This window comes from Marmota flaviventris, chromosome X, assembly GCF_047511675.1.
Source record: "Marmota flaviventris isolate mMarFla1 chromosome X, mMarFla1.hap1, whole genome shotgun sequence".
In the NCBI taxonomy this organism is placed as follows: domain Eukaryota; kingdom Metazoa; phylum Chordata; class Mammalia; order Rodentia; family Sciuridae; genus Marmota; species Marmota flaviventris.
The window spans coordinates 25,457,141-25,478,852 of record NC_092518.1 but is presented as its reverse complement, the minus strand read 5'-3'; the positions used below and the strand labels follow the sequence as shown (position 1 = coordinate 25,478,852).

The window sequence follows — 21,712 nt, the reverse complement described above, 5'->3', positions numbered from 1 at the left end:
TAAATAGAATTTATTTTAGATCTATTTTTGGTCTACAGAAAAATGGAGACCATTCCTTCCCCTCTTGTAATAACTTTGAAATCTGGTGTATATTTTACACTTGTAGCTCCTCTCAATCTATAATACCCACATTTCAAGTGCTTCCTAGCCACATATGATAGTGTATACTACATTGTAAAGCATACATCTGGACCCTTGTAGAACTCTATAATAGAATGTGTTCAGGCTTTTGCTTTTAGTGAATTAGGAAGCAATGGAAAAGTTTTGAGTGTAGATTTGACATAATCTGACTTGAGTTTTCACAGGAAACCTCTGGCTCCTATGTTGACAATAGACAGAGGAGAGAATGCCACTTTTCCTTGTCCTAAACAAGCTTTGAACAAGCTATCCTCAAACAGAAAACTGAATCTAGGCAAGCAGAAGTCCAATAACAAGATTCTGGTTTGGAGAAAGTATATAAGCTGTAGTTCTCTGAAGGCCTTGTCTTTGCACAGGCTGTATCCTATTTCTACAACATGGGGCTCTCCATGCTCCAAGACTTAAATCATTATCTTCTATGGGGTGTCTCCCAAGCCTTGGGCAAGAAATAACTTATCCTTCTATAATACTCAAATATGATACTTGGATTATGTGCTTTTTCTTTTCATGGACTGTGAGATCCTCAAGACAAAAATATATGACATATCCATCATTGATCCTAATACCCAGTAGATTACCTGAAAGAGAGCAAGCTCCCAATAAACATTTGTTAACCTCAAGCAAAATATCAATTTAAAAAATCAATTATTATTTAAGTGTTCAAAAAATGAAAACAATGTAAATGTTTATCAACGGTGATATATTTATACTATGGAATATTATATATCTAGAAGAATGAACAAACTGAAACTACACGCAACACAGATTATTAAAGACATAATCTTGAATCAAAGAAGTAAGACCCAAAAGATCATCCACCATTTGATTTCATTTACTTAGTGTTCATTATAGGCATAACAACCATAGCTGACAGATTACTTTTTACACTTGTAGGTAGTGATGGCAAAGGGGCAAGAAGAGAGTTCTGGGTTCAGATAACATTCTGTTTTTTCTTAGTTATATGATATGTCCAAGTTTTAAATTTTCTTTGATACACACACACACACACACACACACACACACACACATACCCACTTTCCTATGTGTATAATATACTACAATCTAAAGTTTACATGGAAGAGATACATAGCTTTCCACATAACAAAAATCATGAATTATTTTAATTGCAAACCATTTTGTTCAGCTATAAGTCCTCCTATCCGATATGTAAAAATAAATTTATGGCTAATTAAATGGCATAGAGTATATGCATGCATTTTTATAATTAAAAATTTCCACTAGTAGAACATATATTAAGTATTTGTCTTTCCTCAAAAAAAGGTTGTGAGTCATAAATTGGAAAACATTTTAACATGTAATCATTTTGTGTTTTTATTTTAAATTTATGATTTATCTTTTTCCTTTAATTTTCCTTAAATTATCCTTTAATTGAGCATTTTAAAACACACAAATTAATTTTATATACTTACTTTAGTGCAGCCAGTGATTCCAAAAAAAGAGAGATTTTGACCCCACAAGGGGGATGTTAGTCAATGCCTCAAAATGGTCGTCCTGACTATTAGGGAAGGCATTGCTAATGGCATCTAGTGTACAGGCCAAGAATGCTACTAAATATTTCACAGTGAGTAGGACAACCCCTCACAAGAAAGAATTATCCAACCTTGTCAGTAATGCTTAGGTTGAGAAACCTTGTTCGATTATAATAACATAAAGTTGTTGGAACTTTTAAAACATGATTTTTTTCTTGACTGATTTTAATCTCTTTTACAGATTTTTAAAATGTTTAAATTGCTTTGTTCAAAGTGAATGAATCTTCTCAACATAAATTATGCATTGCTAACATCTTTTAAAATGCTTGTTTTTAAAAGTGTTTGCCATGTTTTTTTTTTCCAGTTTGCCTTATAAAAAGAAAAATTTTAGAAATATGCCATTCATAACAATTTCATTCATTCTTTCTCCAGGCTAGAAGAACAAAAGAATATCTTGTCAGAATTTCAAAGAGATTTAAATGAATTTGTTTTATGGTTGGGAGAAGGAGATAGCATTACTAGTATTCCACTTGAACTTGGAAATGAGCAGCAGCTAAAAGAAAAGCTTGAACAAGTCAAGGTAATATTATTTTCTAAACTCCCTCAAGGTCTACTTGTATATAGAATATATAAATCTATTTTTAGATGTATTTAATCATCAATTTCCTGCCCATTATGTTATTTATAGTTTTTCTTATTAAAGTATTTTTCTTATAACTTTATTTTGTCTTAAACCAATGGCTTCCATCCAGTGTACATATGTATGTAGGTATGTGTGTATACACACACACACATATGTTTGTATAGGTGCATATATTGCCTATGTACTGTGTTTATACATGCATAATGCATGTCAGTTGGTTTTATAACCCATTTGTAGTTCATTTTAGTCTTTTATTTATATATATGTGGTGCTGAGAATCAAACCCAGTGACTCACACATGCTAGGCAAATGCTCTACCACTGAGCCACAACCCCAGCCCTCATTTTAGTCTTATTTGATGATTCCACAACTTTAAGTAATTTCAAAAAGTAATTTCAAAACTGAATAACAGAGTGTGAAATCATAAAATCTAAGTGTAACTGGGAATCTCTTTTTAAATCTGTCTTAGGCTATATATGTAAAGATTTGAATAGAGTGTTTGTGAAAATGAAACTAATTTCTTAGGGAATATCTTAATTGCCAAATCGATAATGTTTTTTCAGCCTCTAATTAAAGGTGTCAGATTCATTTGAAGCATTATTTTCTTTTGACATGTTTTGTCTGAGGTGTGGGTCATAGTGTTGCTTTACATTCCATACTGATGGAACAATCATCTAGCTTCCTCAAGTGATTTTTCATGCATTGCTACTGTTGTCCACTTCTCAGTGATTAACCTCACCTGTTTGACTACAGTGCTCTGATTGTACAGTTGGATTATTTTTCATAGTTTTGGTTTTGGGTAAGCTACTCTTTTGAATCTGTTCTAATGGTTTAAGGAAAGGTGAAAGGGGAAGTGAAATTAATATTTAATCATCCCTGTTTCATGCTAAATATTAGATGCATTTACAAACTGCTAATTTATTTGATCTTTATATCAAATATTAGAAATGGCTGCTATTATCATCCTTTTATAAGGTTGCATAATTAAAAGAAAATGGAATTACTTATATAGCAATGATTCAGTTAGTTTACACGTGCAAATTAGAGTCCAACAACAACCATTTATTTCTATGAAACAGGAAATTTACACCCTAGCAGGGGATGGAATGATAAAATAAAAATATTGCTTAATTAAGTAAACAAATATTGAGCACTTACTATATATCACACATTATACAAGAAATCTGAGATTCAAAAAATAAAAAGTCTGCAAACCATTCAATGATGGTTATAACCTGAGAAAACAAACTCAGTCTGTTCTTAGAAATTCATCTTTCCTAAATGTATTGAGTGTCATGTAGCAATATAATTGATGACTCATTTTATAAACATATTTAGCAGCATTCACTTATTAACAAATATGCATTGATTTTCTATTCTCCTTACACAATCTAGATAAGCATTGTCCAATAAAACTTCCATGATGTTGGAAATATTATCCATAATCCATCTCCATAGCCACTAGCTCTATGTGCCTCTTGAAAGGTGGCTAGTTTGAATGAAGAGCTGAGGAGTATGTTTTATTTTATTGAATTTTTAATGAAGTTTAAATAACATCACATGGCAAGTGGCTACTGTGTTGAACACTGCAGCTCTAGCCATCATAAATAAACAAAATATATATTAACATCGTGATGGTTTTGTAGATCTTAGGAAAGGGCATAAACAATGTGATGCTGAATGAAAAAATAAAAAGAAATTTGGGGATGTGAAAGAGTCAAAAATAAGGATTCCAGAGTGAAATATCCCAAGTTTGAATAACTGCTGTGTTGTTTCCTAGTTTTACATCCTCAAAGCTGGCATTTAACATCTCTGTCTGTGATTCATTCTAAATAAATTGAAGATAATAGGAACTATCTCATAGAATTATTATAATATGAAGATAAACTGAGAAAATATATGTGAAATGCTTAGCATAGTATCTGGCACTGTGTATATTGAGAGGGTAATTTCTTTTTTACTTAGTGACTTCTTATAACATGGTACCTGGGATGGTGGTGAATTTATTCAGATTGTTCTATTTATGATGGAAATGTGTTTTCAGAATATCTCTATTTGTATTGTTTTAGAGCTCATCATAGCATGTAACATATTTCTCTGGGAAAAAAAACTCTAAGGGCTAGAGTAATCTAGTGATTTGTAGGAAGTTTTATCCATTTGGGAGTATGTGTTTCAGTCTATCAGCTCTGTGCTTTGTAGAAAATTGTTGGTATTTGAGGTACCCATGGGCCTTCGGTAAAGTTGCTTCATTTTGATAGACTGATCAATAGAGGTGAAGACAAGGTAGCTGGAATTGTGCTGTAATTCATTTTAAACATTGTTGCATTTGTCTGTTTCAGTTACTGGTGGAAGAGTTGCCTCTGCGCCAGGGAATTCTAAAACAATTAAATGAAACCGGAGGAACAGCACTTGTAAGTGCTCCCATAAGCCCAGAAGAGCAAGATAAACTTGAAAATAAGCTCAAACAGACAAACCTCCAGTGGATAAAGGTTAGACATTAACCATCTTCTTTGTCACATGTGTTAAATGCTTCAAGTGTTTGTATTTGTTTTGTTTCCTGGATGCTTTATTGGTGGGGGAAGAAGCTGGTATGTGGATTACAGTTTTGTTTTGCTTTGTTTTATAACCAGACCAAATCAAATGTTTTGTTGTAGATGGAAGAAATGGTGATAGTAGATGGTTTTACATTAGTGAGCAAGCACCAAAATATACCCTACTATTTCTTTACATAAATTATTCTAAAGAATAAGACTACAAATATAATGAAGTAATCGATTCAGTGTTCAAGTGTCTATTCACAGTATTTAAGCAAGATGGGGGTGGTCTAGTTCAATAAGTATCATAAAATAGATAAAAATTACTCATTTTTATCTATAGTATAGACTTAATTGATAAGTGATCTATACTAACCTTCTCAGAAAGGTAGTTCTGTCTTTCTTTCTCTCCTTATTCACTTATGAGTCTTTGTCTTGTCACCTAGTATACTTTTAAATTCTAATATTAAAGATGTTTATAAAAATGAACATATACTTAATCTTTCAAAACAAATGGTACATATGAATTTATAATGAAAACTCTCATTCATTGATTCAGTCCCATTTATTTATTGTAGGGGTGGTCTTAGGGATTGAACATAAGGGCACTTTACAGCTGAGTTGTGTGTTCAGTTCTTTTTATTTTATTTTACTTTTTATTTTGAGACACAGTCTTGCTAAATTGCTGAGGGTCTTGCCAAGTTGCTGAGACTAGCCTTGAATTTGTAATCCTCCTCCCTTAGCCTCCTGGGTCTGTGGGATTACAGGTATGTAACACCAGTTCCATTTATTGAAAGACAGTAATTTCCTCTACTGTATGACTAAGGCACCCTAGTCATGTGAACCTAAAATCATGTGAACATATGTGTATGAATAAGCTATTGAATTCTTTATTCTCTCCTATTTGATAATGTTATTCCTCCAATCAGTACCACAGTGGCTTAATTACAACCATTTTTGTTGTTTTTACCCAGACTCACTGCAATATAAGTGACATACCATTAAATTCTCCCATGCAAGATATACAATTCAATGTTTATGATATATTACTTTATCATTTTGAATTGTGATAAAACATATATTACCAAGATATGTTATTTTTAAGTATTTTCAAGTGTATACTTAAGTGCCATTGTTTGCAATCATTATTACCATTTATTTCCAAAGTTTCCCATCACTGCCAAAAAAGATTCTGTAACCATTAAGCAATTGTGTCCCATGTACCTATCCCCATTAGCCTCTCATAACTTCTACATATCCTATATTCCTCTATGAATTTACCTATTGTAGATATTTCATATAAGTGGAACCATACAATATATGTTTCTTTGTGCTAGGCTTAGTACATTAAGCATAATGTTTTCAAGGTTCATCCATGTTGTAGCATGTAGAAAAAACTTTATTTCTTTTTATGACTGAATAATATTGAACTATATGTCCATAATATTCATTTTTATTTTAAAATCTGGGTATTTCCAGGCATGGTAGCACATGCCTGTAATCCCAGCATCTCAGGAGGCTGAGGCAAGAGGTTTGCAAGTTCAAGGCCATCCTTAGCAACTTAGCAAGGCCCTGTCTCAAAATAAAAAAAATAATAAATAAAAGGGCTGGGAATATAGCTTAGTGGTAAAGTTCCCTTGGGTTCATTCTCCAGTGCCGAGGGAAAAAAAATACGATCTGGTAGTGTAAACTTTATTCTTCCTATACAAGATTGCCTTAGCTACTTTTATTCTTTAAATAAAAGTAGCTATCTTGTCAATTTTTATATAAAGCCTTCCAGGATATTGATGGAATTGTGTTGAATTTGCAGATCAATTAACAGCTTTATAATACTGAGTCATCAAATCTGTGAACATAGTATGTCTCTTCATTTATTTAGGTCTTCTTTAGTGAATTTTTAGTAATATTTTACATTTTTATGTATAGAGATAGTGCACATGAAGTATTACACTTAGTCCCAGATATTTGGTGATATCCTGTCATAAATGAGATTCATTTTAAATTTTGTTTTCTCCTTCTTAATAGTTTACAAAGATACATTTGATTTTGTATATTGAACACATACCCAGTGACCTTTTTAAATTTACTTGATAAGTAAATTTATTTAACAAGTTTTTCAAATGTTATAATTTTTTTAATTCCTACAATCATGTCATCAAATAGAGACAGTTTCTCCATTTTTTATTCTTATGATTTTAAGGGTGTTGGTATTTTTTTATTTATTTAACCTTTTGCACAGACTAGGAACTCCAAAATAGTAAGAAAACAGCGATAATGCGAAGTCTTGTCTCATTCCTTGTCACATGTGGAAGGCTTCCAATATTTATCATTAAATACGGTATTTTTGTAGGACTTTTGTCTTCTTAATCAAGATAAGGAATTATGATTTATTTCCACATTACTAACTCTTTTATTATAAATAGATAGTGAACTTTTTAAAGTGCTTTCTTTGCATTAATTAAAATGATCTTGATTTTTTGTTGTTTGTGAATATGGTGAATTATGACCATTGATTTTTTTTAAAAATTTAGTTGTAGATGGACAAAATACTTTTAATTTTATTTATTTATTTTACGTGGTGCTGAGGATCGAACCCAGAACTTACACGTGCTAGGCAAGCGCTCTACCACTGAGCTACGACCCCAGCCCATAATCATTGATTTTTGAATGTGAAACTAGTTTGAGATTTCAGAACTCAACCTTTTTTGATAAAGATGTATTATACTTTTTATAGATAGCTGGATTCAATATTTTGTTAAGAATTCTATATCTTTGTTCATGACAGGAATTGATCTATATTGTTTTTTTCCTAAAATCTGTCTCAAGTGTTGGTAATAATGTTTGACTGGCTTTCTAACAAGTTGGGACATTTGGGACATACTCCATTTTTTTAATGGAAGAAATTGTTGAAATTTGTATTAATTTTTTCTAAAATATTTCAAAAATGCAATTGTGAAGCTATTTGGGCATAGAATTTTTTGTGGGAAAGTTTTTAATAATGGATACAGTTTCTCACATAAATATGGAACTGATTAGGTAGTATTTTTGTTTGTTGTTTGTTTGTTTGTTTTTGTTTTTTGGTTTGCAGGTATTGAACCCAGAGGTGCTTAACCACTGCTTAATCACATCCCCAGCCCTTTTTATTTTTTGAGACAGGGTCTCACTAAGTTTCTTAGGATCGTACTAAGTTGTTGAGACTGTCCTCAAACCTGTGCTCCTGCTGCCTCAGCCTCCTGAGTTGCTGGGATTACAGGTGTGTGCTACCACACCCAGCTATACACTTTTTATTTCTTTGAATGTCAGCTTTTGTAACTTGGTTATTTTCTCGTCATTTTGTCTTTTCAGCATGTAGATGTTCTTCAGACATCTATTAATTCTTTATATATTTATATATATAACAATGAAAAAAAGTTATCGAGAGCTCTGCATGCTCAGTCTTGTTGACTGAGATATTTTATTCTATGTTCTAAGGCAGATAGCTGACTATGTGACTTCAGAATAACTTCAAAATTTTGTAATGCAAAGAACTTTGTTTTGAGGTGCTCAGATCTGCTGGGGTTTTCTCCAGCTACCAAATTCAATTTAGTTACAAAAGAATAAGGAACTTTGTTCGTTAGTTTTGATTTATATTTGTTTTCGTTTACCAGAAAATGCTAAGAGAAGACGGTTCTTTGTGTGGTAATTTTGAGCTAAGAACAAATACCCTTCTACAAATTTTCAGTTCCCCAAATTTAACCCACTTTTTAGCTCCACCCTTAATGACATAATTCATCCAAACCTTCTACAATTTCTATCACAGTAAGCTCTCCTTAAACCTAATGCATCTTCTCCCTTACTTCATATGTCCCCATATATGCATTCCTCCCAGATATGCTTTTGACCCTCAAGGATGTTTCAAGACCTCTCATCTACTTTTTTAAAATATGTTTTTAGTTATAGATGGGCACAAAACCTTTATTTTGTTTATTTATTTTTATTTGGTGCTGAGGATTGAACCCAGTGCCTCATACTTGCAAAGCAAGTACTCTGCCACTGAGTCACAATCCCAGCCCTCTCATCTACTCTTGATCATGGTTGTACTACCTTTTGAGCACATTTAACACATATTAACTTTGTTCCACCCAAAATTAAAAGCAAATTGTAATCTTTTAAACTGGGAACAAACCCATTCTGAGAAGATATTGCAGAACTGTAATTTTCATGTAACATAAAATGGCTTCTTTCAAACATGGCACAATTACCTCTAAAGAATCATTTGTTAGTCATTAGCACCCAACTAAATTGAGAGTTATGAAGAAGGTATACTGAGAAAAAAATTATCTTTTTTGAAAAGAAAATAATTAAAGACTTCATTTTGAATTTTGTCAGGTTATTTATTATATTTTTAAATGGAGGATGCTGAAGTTCTTATAATAGATCATTTACGTGACTAATAAAATAGAACTGAAATAAGTACCAATTTTATGACATTAAATCAACATGTGTGCCCAGGACTCTATAATTCTAGCAAGTATATATTTGAAAAAATCCTCTTTATTTTCATATATCAATATTTTGTTTCAGTTATGTGAATAATCAGAGTAAAACATATTCAGATAAGTTGTCTTCTACTGAAAAATGAAAAGTTTCTTCTTTTAACTATGTCACAATAGCCATGTACAAAGACATAGCCACTTGCATATGAGAGGAAAATGATATCCTATTGATTAAATTTTGTAGCTGCCTAACAGTACAAATAAAACCATTCCTCATAAGAAGAGAACAAGAACTGCGCATGGTGGCACACCCCTGTAATCCCAACAGCTCAGGAGGCTAAGGCAGGAGAATAACAATTTCAAAGCCAGCCTCAGCAAAAGTGAGGTGCTCAGCAACTCAGTGAGACCCTGTCTCTAAATAAAATACAAAATAGGGCTGGGGATGTGGCTCAGTGGTTGAGTACCCCTGAGTTCAGTCTCTGGTACCCCTCCCCGCAAAAAGAAGAGAACAAGGAGAAAGAATTCCCCCAAAATGTTTCACAATAACTTGATAATATCACAAAAAGGAACCACAAAATTTTAATTGTAGGCAACTACCTAAAATTATAATTGCAGCTTTGTGGGTAACGAGTCAAAAAATAAAAAAGTCAATCTTTTGTGATAGAAAATTAGAAGTAAGACTATGACACCTTTTGTGGGGACTTATAGTACTATTATATTCATAACATCTGTCCTATACCAAAATTATAATTTTAATGCTATGCCTTTGCCACTAAGTGCCATAGAATTTGGAATCTTATTCATTAGTCATACTAAAATTATTTTTCTTTTCTCAATTCCTATGCTTCTCTACCCCTGTTAGTTTACATTTAGGGAAAAAAGCAAATAATCAGTGCCAGTTTTAGGTCAGTACCCAAGTCAGTGTTTTCTTTAAGTAATTAAGGATGGCTAATGACTCACTGAGAAACAGTCCTGATCCTCATTACATTTCAAGTTTTCAGTCATTATAGAGGAGAAGAAATAATGGGAACTCACCCCCTGTGTTGTCCATCTCCCTCCTCCATTCAAAGGCTAGCATGAGTGGCATACTTAGAGCTGGTTGGTCATGTTTGCTGGGACACAAATACATCAAGTCCTTAGCACATAATATCTCCAAAAATGCCCTAGTATCATAATCACCTGGTAGATGCCTTTCTACACAGCTAACTGTAATTTCTTGCATTGCATAGCTATCATGGACTTTTGCGACTTTATATTTCATTACAGAAGAGAGAAAATAGCGGATGGGAAGCAATACAGATGCTTCTTGACTTACATGGGGTTATGTCCTGACAAACCCATTATAAGTTGAAAATTAATATAATATACCTAACCTACTGCACATCCTACCTTAGAATAATTATTTTATCATCTCTTAATATTTCTCTGGGCCAGGAATTAAGAAAAGACAGTTGGAATGATTCTGACTCAGGATCTCTGTCTTTCCCACTCCCTCATTTTTTTTTGTTTGGGGGATAGTGATGGAACCCAGGGCCTCATGCATGCCACTCTATCATTGAGCTATATCCCCAACCCCTAGAACCATCCCTTCTGTAGAACATTTGTGATTGTGTAATATCGGAATTTGTGTATGAGTTGTTTTAGAATTAGTTATATGCCTATTGTTTTTTTTTTTAAGTAACCTTATATGTAGTATATGTTATATCCTTACTATTCAAAATATAATTTCACTTTTATTGAATTAATTCAAATTTGGGGGTCATTATTTGCTATTTATTTATAGTTGAATTAATATTTTAATTTTACTGCATTTACAGTATAAAATATTGCATATTAAAATATTTTACAGACACAATTAAGAAATTTTGCAGGAAATTAAATTTCAGTTAACTTTATATAAAATCTGACTGACTTTACCAGAAAAAAATATATTTACAAATATAATTTACATGGCAAAGCTTTAACATAGGAATATATTTTGTAATATTGATAATAGTACTAGAATTGTTTTAAACTAAATTACAAGATAAAAATTATCAAATTAGAAATTTAGTTAAAACTCTGAAGACAGACCATTTTCCACAATATACAAATGGCCATATCAAAATTTCTAGAAATCTGGTTCATTTCATATTAACATCTAATCATGTTACTTCTCAAAATCCATCTGAGGAGTAAATATTTTAGAAATTGCCTTTTCATTTGTATCAGGTTAATAAGAGTTTGGTCTTTTCCACATGTTTGCCATGTAATGCCAGTAAGCATTAGTCATTATCATAAATGTATAGAGCAAAAAGAAGAAAATCAAATAAAGCTTAAGCTTGGCTTTTCTACTCCTTGCTCAAAAATGGACATTGCTCCCATCAATTAATTTCTTATTACAATATAGTGATTAATAAATTGTTCTAGTAGTGATCATTCAGTTTTGCCCTTAATATTATCATTTTTTTTTACTAAAGAAGAAAATCTTCATTGGAATTGTTACAATGTTGACTGATATTTAGGGGACCCTAAAATACATAATAGACATAATAATAATAATTACAAGAATTTGGTTGTCTAGTTAGGAGTACTGGCAGGGACTAACTAGTTGGTTCCATTGGAGCTTTGATGGGCTCATTCTACTCCCCCATAAAGTATATCTGTAGCATAATCCAGACAGCACATATTTTTATAAATATATGAGCTGAAATAGTAATGAAAATGATGTCCACCTATTTAGAGGGCATATAGTCTGTTTTGGGAAGTCTGTCATCTTGGACGTTTCGTTTATGTAGTTAATAATTACATTATAACATTTATTTATTCATTAAATTATTCATTCAACTTTCTAATGAGTGACTATGTATCACATGCTGTTCAAAGCATATCATAATCAATTCTCACCCTTATGTTATTTAAAGGACATGCATAATTTTATAGGGCTTGGCATTATAAATATTCATATCTCTAATTCATAGTTACTAAGTAGGTTGATGCTGAGGGTTGGGGGAAGGGAGTAGTAATTTAAAGTTTATAACATAAGCATCCTTGACTTTGCCTCCTGTAATTTCACACTGGGATGAAGTTTATTACTAGGTTGTGTGTCATGAGTACAATCTCAATTTGCTCTCACAGTCCTGTTTTTTTCTGTTATCCCATCATAATTCTTAATAGCTCCTTTGTATCTCATGAATACCCACTTTAGAAAATCAAATATATTAATAGGGTCACCAAGTTAAGAGAACAAACATTAGGAGGCTCTTATAGGTAGGTCCATCCCAGTACTCAATAACTGTAATTATAATTACTGCTAATGTTCTCACTAGCTCATCATCATCATTGTCAGCATGTCTCCTCTTGACAATTAAGTGAAGTTGAGAAGATTGTCTTTTCCATGAAACCTAATTGTCCTTACTACCAAATTAATCACTCTTTAAAGACAGTAATTTTTTAAGGATTTACACATTTTTATTTTCCAAACAATTGAGACTTTAGTCAATGCTGAGAATGTGGATAAGACACTTTATAAACAAATTAAACAGGGTTGTTGAGAGGGCAGTTTACTGTGGTGGTTAATGATGAAGTCTGTGGATTATGGATTCCACCCATTACTCTCTGTGTGATCTTACACCTAAATAGTCCACACTTTAGTTATAACATCCACATAATTCAGATATTAATAGAACACACCTTCTCGGGTCGTGGTGAAAATCCAGTGAGACAGTGTGTGTGAAATGTGTTACACAGTACCTGTCATGTTGTAATTGCTCAAAAAATAGGGGTAATGTTAAAATAGTAAAATGAGAAGACAAAGCACAAGATTCTTTCTGAGACACCTTAATTAAACAGTTGTAAATATGGATGTTGAGAAGAAAGCTTAACTATGTGCCACCATTATAAAGATAAGAGCTGACAGTAAGGAAATTTAGAGGAACCAAAACAACAAATTAGCCCTAATAGAAGACACAGAGGGTTTTAGCCAATGCTATCCCATTTCACTGGTCAAATTATTCTTATTTTCTGTGATCAATTAACAGTTCAGATAAAATTTGCTGGAAATAATTAATTTTTCTCCTTGCTTGCCTAAGAAACCCAAGTAATCCAATACTGTTTTACATCACTTACATTTTTACTTAAATGTGAGCATAATTTAAATGACTTTCAACCTTGAATTTCTTTGAAGTCAATCTACTGCCCCGAGTCTCATTTATAAATCTGGGCAGGAGGCAATTGAAACTCCTTATAGCTTCACCTTCCTCTTTTCCCACCTCCAATCCTGATGTTGATTTCCCCCATTTTAGCAAAGTGATGAGAAACCATTTGTAGAAAGTTACATTGGTGCCATATAATGTTCTATCAGCAAGTATCTAAGACAAGATAATTTGTTCAAGACAATGCTATTTTTAAAAATTAAGCAAAACAAAAACCCGGAATGAATTGTAAAACACTGATACTTGTGCCACAACTTGTTTTCATATTATAATTTTCCTTTTGCCACTATATGCATGCTGACATTGTGCATCCTGCATGAAAATTGATCCCTTAAGTATTCTGTAGCCAAGACTTTATTAAAAAGCTAAGCTAATTTCCAATAAAAAAACAAATTTGACTATTCTTAGCAAACTGTCTAGCTCACAATGAATTGAAATGAAGAAGAGTGTAATTATAATTAAAAGAAAAAGGAGGAGATATTTTTCATTATTCTTGACCTTCAGTGTAACATTTTTAAAGTTCTTTATTAGCACAAAGGTGTTTGCCCTATGGTAGTGAATTTTAGAAAGGAGAAGAAATTATATAATAAAAAGATATTTTGATAATACAAAGTGATTTTTCTTCCCTTTTGTCTCTGCAGCAACTTTGCTGACTAGATTAAATAGCATCTACTCTAAGATTAGAAGGAGTTTCCTTTCTTTCTAATAATACAATAATATTGAAATGGCATTAAATGAATGCTTCCATATGCCAATTTCTTTAAATTGAGGTTGAATAAGGAAAGAAGATTAAGGCCCATATTTAAGAACATGGATTGTAAATTCTAACCCAGTTTCATTTATTATATCCCATGCAAAGCAAATATGTGATGTGAAAATAAAATAACAGGGCTATTTTTATAAAAGGTCAGAATTATACTAAAAATGAACTTTTCTGCCAATTCTTTATACTCATACATCAAGATATGTGAGTTTATTTATGTACCTAAAAGAATTTAATACTAAATCCAGGGTACTATATCCATGTCAGCTGACCCCTAGTGCTTTAAGCTGTAGAAAAGGGACACTGGATGCTGGGTTGGTTGATGTATTCTGTTCCTGTCATAGACCACCTGCCAGGGCTTATAACAGATCTGTAATGTTTTTTTTTTACCTTTTATTGTGTAGAAAATGGATTGATAGATTAGGCCTGGGGCCAATGAACCATGGAACCCCTGGTTTGCAGGAAAGAGTTTATCACCCTTTGATGTTATTTCTGTCTCATGTCAGCAGAGAAAGATGAGCTAGATTATCAGAGAGTAAGCTGAATGCCAAAATCAGCATTCCCCTCATTTATCCACCTTATAGTTCAGGGCAAGGCCACTGTACAGGTTATGGAAGGGCTGATAAGGGCCTGATGGAGAAATTTTGTTTGGTTGCCTTTTAATTTGCTCATGGATATTAGAACTAATTGCAAGACATTGAAGAGAACATTTCATTATTTGTTGCTAGAGAAAAAATCAATCTGCTTTTATGTAAAAGTTAAAGTATTTGAGCTGAATGGTGCAGTTTAATTTGTGAACATATTTAGTGATCACTAGGATAAGTATAGTCTATCTTTGGCATGATTGACCAAGTGTGGAAGAAAAGAGATGGACCAGAAAATGGGCCAAAAACCAAAGTCACTACAAGGGTGTTTTGAGGAACTTCATTTTTCCTGATAGTTGAAATCTGCAGCAACCTGCAACTGATAAATTCATTTTAAATATAGTCAAAAAATAAATTTTATAAAGGTGACACACTGTTTGTGATGTGGGTGACATAGATAGTTTTTGTCACCTGCACTGGGCCTTGGTCTATATTTCAAGTAGTTAGGATATGAATATGAAGGGTTGTTGTCAAAAGTTTTTGTAAAAGTTGATCACCCATTCCATTTATTGAACCTTGCAGACAGTGTATTCCAAGATACTGGAAATGCCTTTTATTGCTTTTGTCTCTTGCTATGTATAAAACATATCCATCCAAAATTATACATAACACATTTTGACAGAAAACATGAGCACATTCAACTTATTTACACCTTGAAACAAAGACCTTTGTGGGCCTCATGGATCAGGTATGCCTTTCCCATATACAGTGTTCTCTCAAATCTATACCATTTCCTTCCACTCCTGTATTAGATATTGAAGAGGCTGAGCACTAAATAATATATATATATATATAAAATGGATCATTACAAAGATCTTTAAAGCTACTTTATGACAAAATCTATTAGGGTAGCAAAAGTGTATGTTTCTTTATAAACTCAATTTTTATTACCTGACCCCAATATACTAAGTATACTAAGGATGAGAACAGAGTTATGAACAATTGTTTTTATGAATCTTTTTTTCTTCTTAGAATTTCATTGTTATGCATAGTAGTTGGGTTTATCCTGACAAACTCATACATGCATGGACATTGATTTTAGTTCATGATCTCCCCCTTTTTCCCTCTCCCTTTCCCCTCCTGTCCTCCTTCCCCTATTGTATTCTCCTTCCTCTACTTGACTTCCTTTCCCTTGTTTTTAAATTTATATTTGATTTTTAAAATATTATCCTATCCTTTGCTTCCTCTTTCCTTTATTTTACTCTAGCTTCCACATGACATAAAACATTCAACCTTTGAGTTTCTGAGTTTTGCTTATATTACTTACCATGCATGATATTGTTCATTTCCATCCATTTATCAGCAAATGCCATAATTTCATTCATTTTTATGGCTGAATAGAACTCCATTGCATACACACCACAATTTCTTAATCCATTCATCTATTGACAGGCATCTAGGTTGATTCCATAATTCAGCTATTTTGAATTATGCTGCTATTGCCGCAGTCTGGCTGGGCACAATCAGGAGCCACTTGTCAAAAGAAACTAACTTTATTTTTAGAACCACACACCAAACAAAACAGCTCCTCAGGAAAAATCCTCAGAGCCTCAACTGCCACCACCGGCTTTTTTCAAGCCTCTCTCTCCCCCCCCAAGCTTCTTCTCCCCCTCCCACAAACCTCCTGCTCTTGAGGCCGATTGGCTGGGTCACGTGGGCAGAGCCAAAAAGTCCCCCAATGAGCAGCTCCGTGGTCTGAAAGGGCAGGGAAACAGTCCAATGAGCATCACCGCAGAGGAGCCAATCAGCTAGATGTTGCTGGGGCCGAGGAGCCAATCAGCTAGATGTTGCTGGGGCCGCTGTGAGCCAATCATCAGCCGGCAGCTGGATTGCTGGCAGCTGGAAGTTTGCTGGGGCCCCTTCGGCTGTGGCTCTCAACATCTCCCCCTCTCTGTTTAAACAACAAGCATGTGGCTTAGGGACCGTGCCTGTTAGGCAGTCCAATTCAACATATGGTCCTTACCCGTCATCGGATGAACTGACCTCTAGGCGTCAGCCTCCTGTCTTAGGTTGGTACCACTGCAATTGGATCATACCCGTCACTGACTACCGGTCCAGCATACAGCTATACTTGTGGATAGGCCTTTGCACCAGTGGGGTGGTGAGGTTCTTTGCCTCACCTCTGTTGGCCCCCAAATTTTAGATCATCACTAGTAGAGGAGGATGCAAAATGCCATGACATTAAGCCAATTGAGGGCTCCTTTGAAAAATTGTACCACCAGTGACATCATCAGCAAAAATACCCCAACACTACCACAAGTCGCTGCACCAACAGATAGTTCAAAATGCATACAGGTGAGCTCACAATGTGTCCAGGCAAGTTCTGCAAGCAGTTCAGTGATGGCTATTGTAGAAGGTGTAGACTGGTTTTATCTTTGACTTCACCAGCACTGGGATGAAGATAGGAATTCTAGCAATAATGGCTAAAGAAAAAATTATGTAACATTCCAGAAGGCACTAAAAGAAAACACTTTTCTTAACAATTTACATTATCTTTAAGAGAATTATTAAATATAATGAAAAGGAAAGGTGAAAGTAAACAAACAGATCTGTTAACCTTCTTTTTTGTTTACATATTAAAACAATCCTCAACAGTTGTTTACCCAATTTAAATTAAACCATATAAATCACGTGAAAAAAAAATATTTGGATCCATTTTATCATGAGCGCTCATCATATATGATATATGGACATACATACATTCAAACATATAACACAAAACACAAGTGTGCACACATAACATAATACATACAACACATAACATTATAGTAAAGGCCTTATAACTTTTTACAGGTGAAATCTCCATTGCAATGTTTAAAAACTCTATAGTCAAAAAATAGAACTGATCAGCAAAACATTAACCTAGGTCTGTATGAGCTCAAAAAACAAAATAGCTCTCAACATGCTATAAATACTGAGGTGGCTCTATCATTATAGTATGCTGATTTTAAAGCTTTTGAGGAAATAACAAGGAGTGAGATAGCTGGGTCATATAATGGTTCCTTCCCTAGTTTTTTGAGGAATCTCCATACTGCTTGCCAGAGGGGTTGTTCTAGTCTCCAGTCCCACCAACAATGTACAAATTTACCTTTTCCCCTACAACCTCACCAGAATTCATTGTTCTTAATATTTTTGTTCATTTCCATTCTGAGTGAAGAGAGATGAAGTCTTAGTGCAGTTTTGATTTATATTTCCCTGATTGAAGAGAAGTTCATCATTTTTTCATATATTTGTTAGACACTTCTGTTTTTATCTTTTGAGAAGTTTCTGTTTAGATCTTTTGGCAATTAATTTATTGTTTATTTATTTTATTAATGTTAAGTTTCTTGAATTGTGTATTCTGGATATTAATCCCATATAAGAGGAGTAGCTGGCCAAGATTTTCTTCCAATTCTGTAAGTTCTCTTCATTCTCTTGTTTCTTTGGCTGTACAGAAGCTTTTTTAGTTTGATGGCATCCTGCCTATTGTTTGTTGGTTTCATTTCTTACCCTTAGGGGATATTCTTAAGGAAGGTGGTGCACAACACCTATATGATGGATTGTTGATCCTGTGTTTTCTACTAGAAGTTGTAAATTTTCTGGTCTAATTCCTCAGTCTTTGATCCATTTCAATTTGAGTTTTGTGTGGGGTGAGGAAAAGGGGACTGATTTCATTTTTCTATATGTAGTCATCTAGTTTTCCCAGAACCATTTGTTTAAAAGCCTTTATTTTCTTCAAGATATATTCTGACACCTTTGTCAAATATCAGACAGCTAATGGTAGGTGGATTTGTATCTGTGTTTTCTATTCTATTCCAATGGTCATCATGTGTATTTTGATGCCAATACCGCGATGTTTTTGTGATTACAGCTCTGTAGTATAATTTCAGATCAGATATTGTGATGTCTGTTGCTTCTCTTTACTTGCTTGGTATCACTTTTCCTATTTTGGGTCTCTTATTCTTCCAAATGAATTTAAGACATTTTATGAGGAATGTCATTGGTATTTCAAAGGGGATTGTGCTGAATCTGTATATTGCTTTTGGTAGTATTGCCATTTTGATAATATTGATTCTGCTTATCCAAGCATAACTTCTAAGGTCTTCTTTAATTCCTTTATTGGGTATTCTATAATTTTCATACTAGAACTCTTTAACCTCCTTGGTTGGGTTAATTCCCACATATTTAAAATTTTGACGCTATTGTAAATAGGATGGTTTACTTGATTTCTTCCTCAGATGAATCATTATTAGAGTGTGGGATAGCTATTGATTTATAGGTGCTGATATTGTATCCTGCTACTTTGCTATACTCATTTATAAGATCTACAAGTATTCTTTTGGAGTTTTTTGGGGCTTCCAGATGTAAGATTATATTGTCAATAAATAGAGATCCTATTTGTATCCCTTTGGTTGCCTTTTCTTATTCAATTGCTCTGGCTAATGTTTTGAAAACTAAATTGAATAGAAGTGGTGTAAATGGATAGCCCTGTCTTATTCCTGAATTTAGAGGAAATGCTTTTAGTTTTTTTTTCCATTCAATATGATGTTGGTTTTGGGCTTGCATAAATGTGCTTTCTGACATTGAGGTAAGTTAGGTAGAGCCCTAGCTTCTCCAGAATTTTTAATAGTATTAGGGATTGGATTTTATCAAAGATCTTTTCTGAACCAATTGAAATTATCATGTGATTTTTGTCTTTAAATTCTGTTTAAGTGATGAATTTCATGTATTAATTTGTATATATTGAACCAACCTTGCATTCCTGGAATGAAACCCACTCAATCATGCTTTTTTACCTTTTGATGTCTTATTGAATGCAGCTTGCTAATATTTTAATAACGATTTTTGCATCTATGTTCATTAGGGATATTGGTCTATAGTTTTATTTCCTTGATGTATCTTTGTTTGGTTTTGCTACAGAGTTGTAGTAGCTTCATAAAATGTATTTGGGATTGTTTCCTCTCTCAATTTCATGGAACAATTTGAGAAAGACTGGTATTAGTTCTTCTGTAAAGGTCTGGTAGAAATCAGCTGAGAATCCTTCAGGTCCTAGGCTTTTGTTTTTTGGAAGGCTTTTAATTGTTGTTTCAATTTCATTAATTACTATGGGTCTATTTAGGTTTCTTATATCTTCCTGGTTCAATTGTGACAGAGCATATATATCTAGAAATTTGTCAATGTCTTCCAGATTTTCTAGTTTATTGGACTATAAATTTCCAAAATAGGTTCTGATAATTCTCTGAATTTCAGAATGATCTGTGGTTATATCTCACTTTTCTTCTCTTTGTGACTTACTTCTTCTTTTTCTTTTGATTAGTTTGGCTAAGTATTTATCAAATTAATTTATCTTTTCAAAGAACCAACTGTTTATTGCATTGGTTTGTGTATTGTTTTCTTTTTATTAATTTCATTGATTTCAGCTCTGATGGTAATTATTTCCTGCCTTTTACTATTTTTTTTTAAATTAGATTGTTCTTGTTCTAAGACCTTAAGGTACAGCATAAGCTTACCTATTTGAGATCTCTCTATTTTTTAAATGTAGGCACTCAGTGCTATAAATATTCCTCTTATAACTGCTTTTATAATGTACCAGAGATTTTGCTATGTTGTATATTTGCTCATGTTTATTTCTAAGAATTTCTTGCTTTCTATTCTCATTTCTTCTTTTATCCATTCTTCATTTAATAGATAATATTCTTCAATCTCCATCTGTTTATATGGTTTCTATCATTTTTCTTACTGTTGATTTCTAGCTTCATTCCATTATGATCTGAGAGAATACATGAAATTATATTGAAATTTTTGTATTGCCTAAATTTGTTTTGTAGTCTAGAATATGGTCTATTTTGGAAAAAGTTCCATGTGCAGCTGAAAAGAAGGTAAATTCAGCTATTTGGAGGTGGAATATTCTGTAGATGTTTGTCAGGTCCATCGTATTTGTAGTGTTATTTAGGTTGGAGATAGCTTTATTAATTTTATGTTTTGATGACATGTTTATCAGTGATGAAGTTATATTGAAATCACCCAGTATTATTGTGTTAGGACCTATGTGATATTTAATGTCATGAAGTATTTTTCCACATAATTGGGTATATTAACATTTGGGGCATAAATGCTTAATATTTTTATATCTTCTTCTTGTATTGTTCCTTTTAGTAGGATATAGTAGTATTCTTTTTCACTTCTGATTAATGTTTCCTTGAAATTTGCTTTATCAGATATGAGAATAGCTACTCCTGCTTGTTATATTTTTTTACCATCCATTCACATTTAGACAGTTGACATCTTTGCCTGTGATCTCTCATAAACAGCATATTGTGGGATCTTGATTTTTAATCCATTTGGCTCATCTGGGTCTTTTAATTGAGAACTTGAGACCATTAACATTCAGCATTAGTATGGATGTTTTTGTGGTTCATGCCATTTTGGTTTTTTACTGTTTTAGCCTGTCTTTATTCTCATTTATCAGATTATTCTTCTAAACTTTCTCTGTTTTGGAGCTTTGAGAATTATTATTTAGGTCTTCTGTGTGTAGTTTATCTTTGAGTATTCTTTGTTGTGCTGGCTTGGTGCTCATGAATTCTTTTAGTTTATTCTTGTGGTGAAAAGTGTTTATTTCCCTCTCAAATTTGAAACTGAGCTTTGCTGGGTATAGTAACCTTGGCTGGCAGTTGTTTTCTTTGGGGACTCAGAATTTCTCATTCTAGGCCCTCCTTGATTTTAGGGTCTGAGCTGAGAAATCAGAAGTGAGTCTTATTGATTTGCCTCTAAGTGTGACTTTGTGTTTCTCTCTTGTGGCTTTTAATATTATTTCCTTATTTCTTTTATGTTAGGAATTTTAATTATGATATGT

At 33.0% G+C, this 21,712-nt stretch overlaps 1 protein-coding gene across 7 annotated transcripts in view; it reads left to right on the top strand.

Annotated features, from left to right (window-relative positions):
- Dmd (dystrophin) overlaps window positions 1-21,712 on the top strand; it is a 2,062,171-nt gene that overhangs the window by 1,228,603 nt on the left and 811,856 nt on the right. For all 7 annotated transcript variants that reach the window (XM_071606751.1, XM_071606753.1, XM_071606749.1 and 4 more), the window contains 2 exons: window positions 2,061-2,208; window positions 4,611-4,760. In XM_071606751.1, coding sequence (XP_071462852.1) covers window positions 2,061-2,208; window positions 4,611-4,760 — 298 coding nt within the window. The remainder of the gene's footprint in view (window positions 1-2,060; window positions 2,209-4,610; window positions 4,761-21,712) is intronic.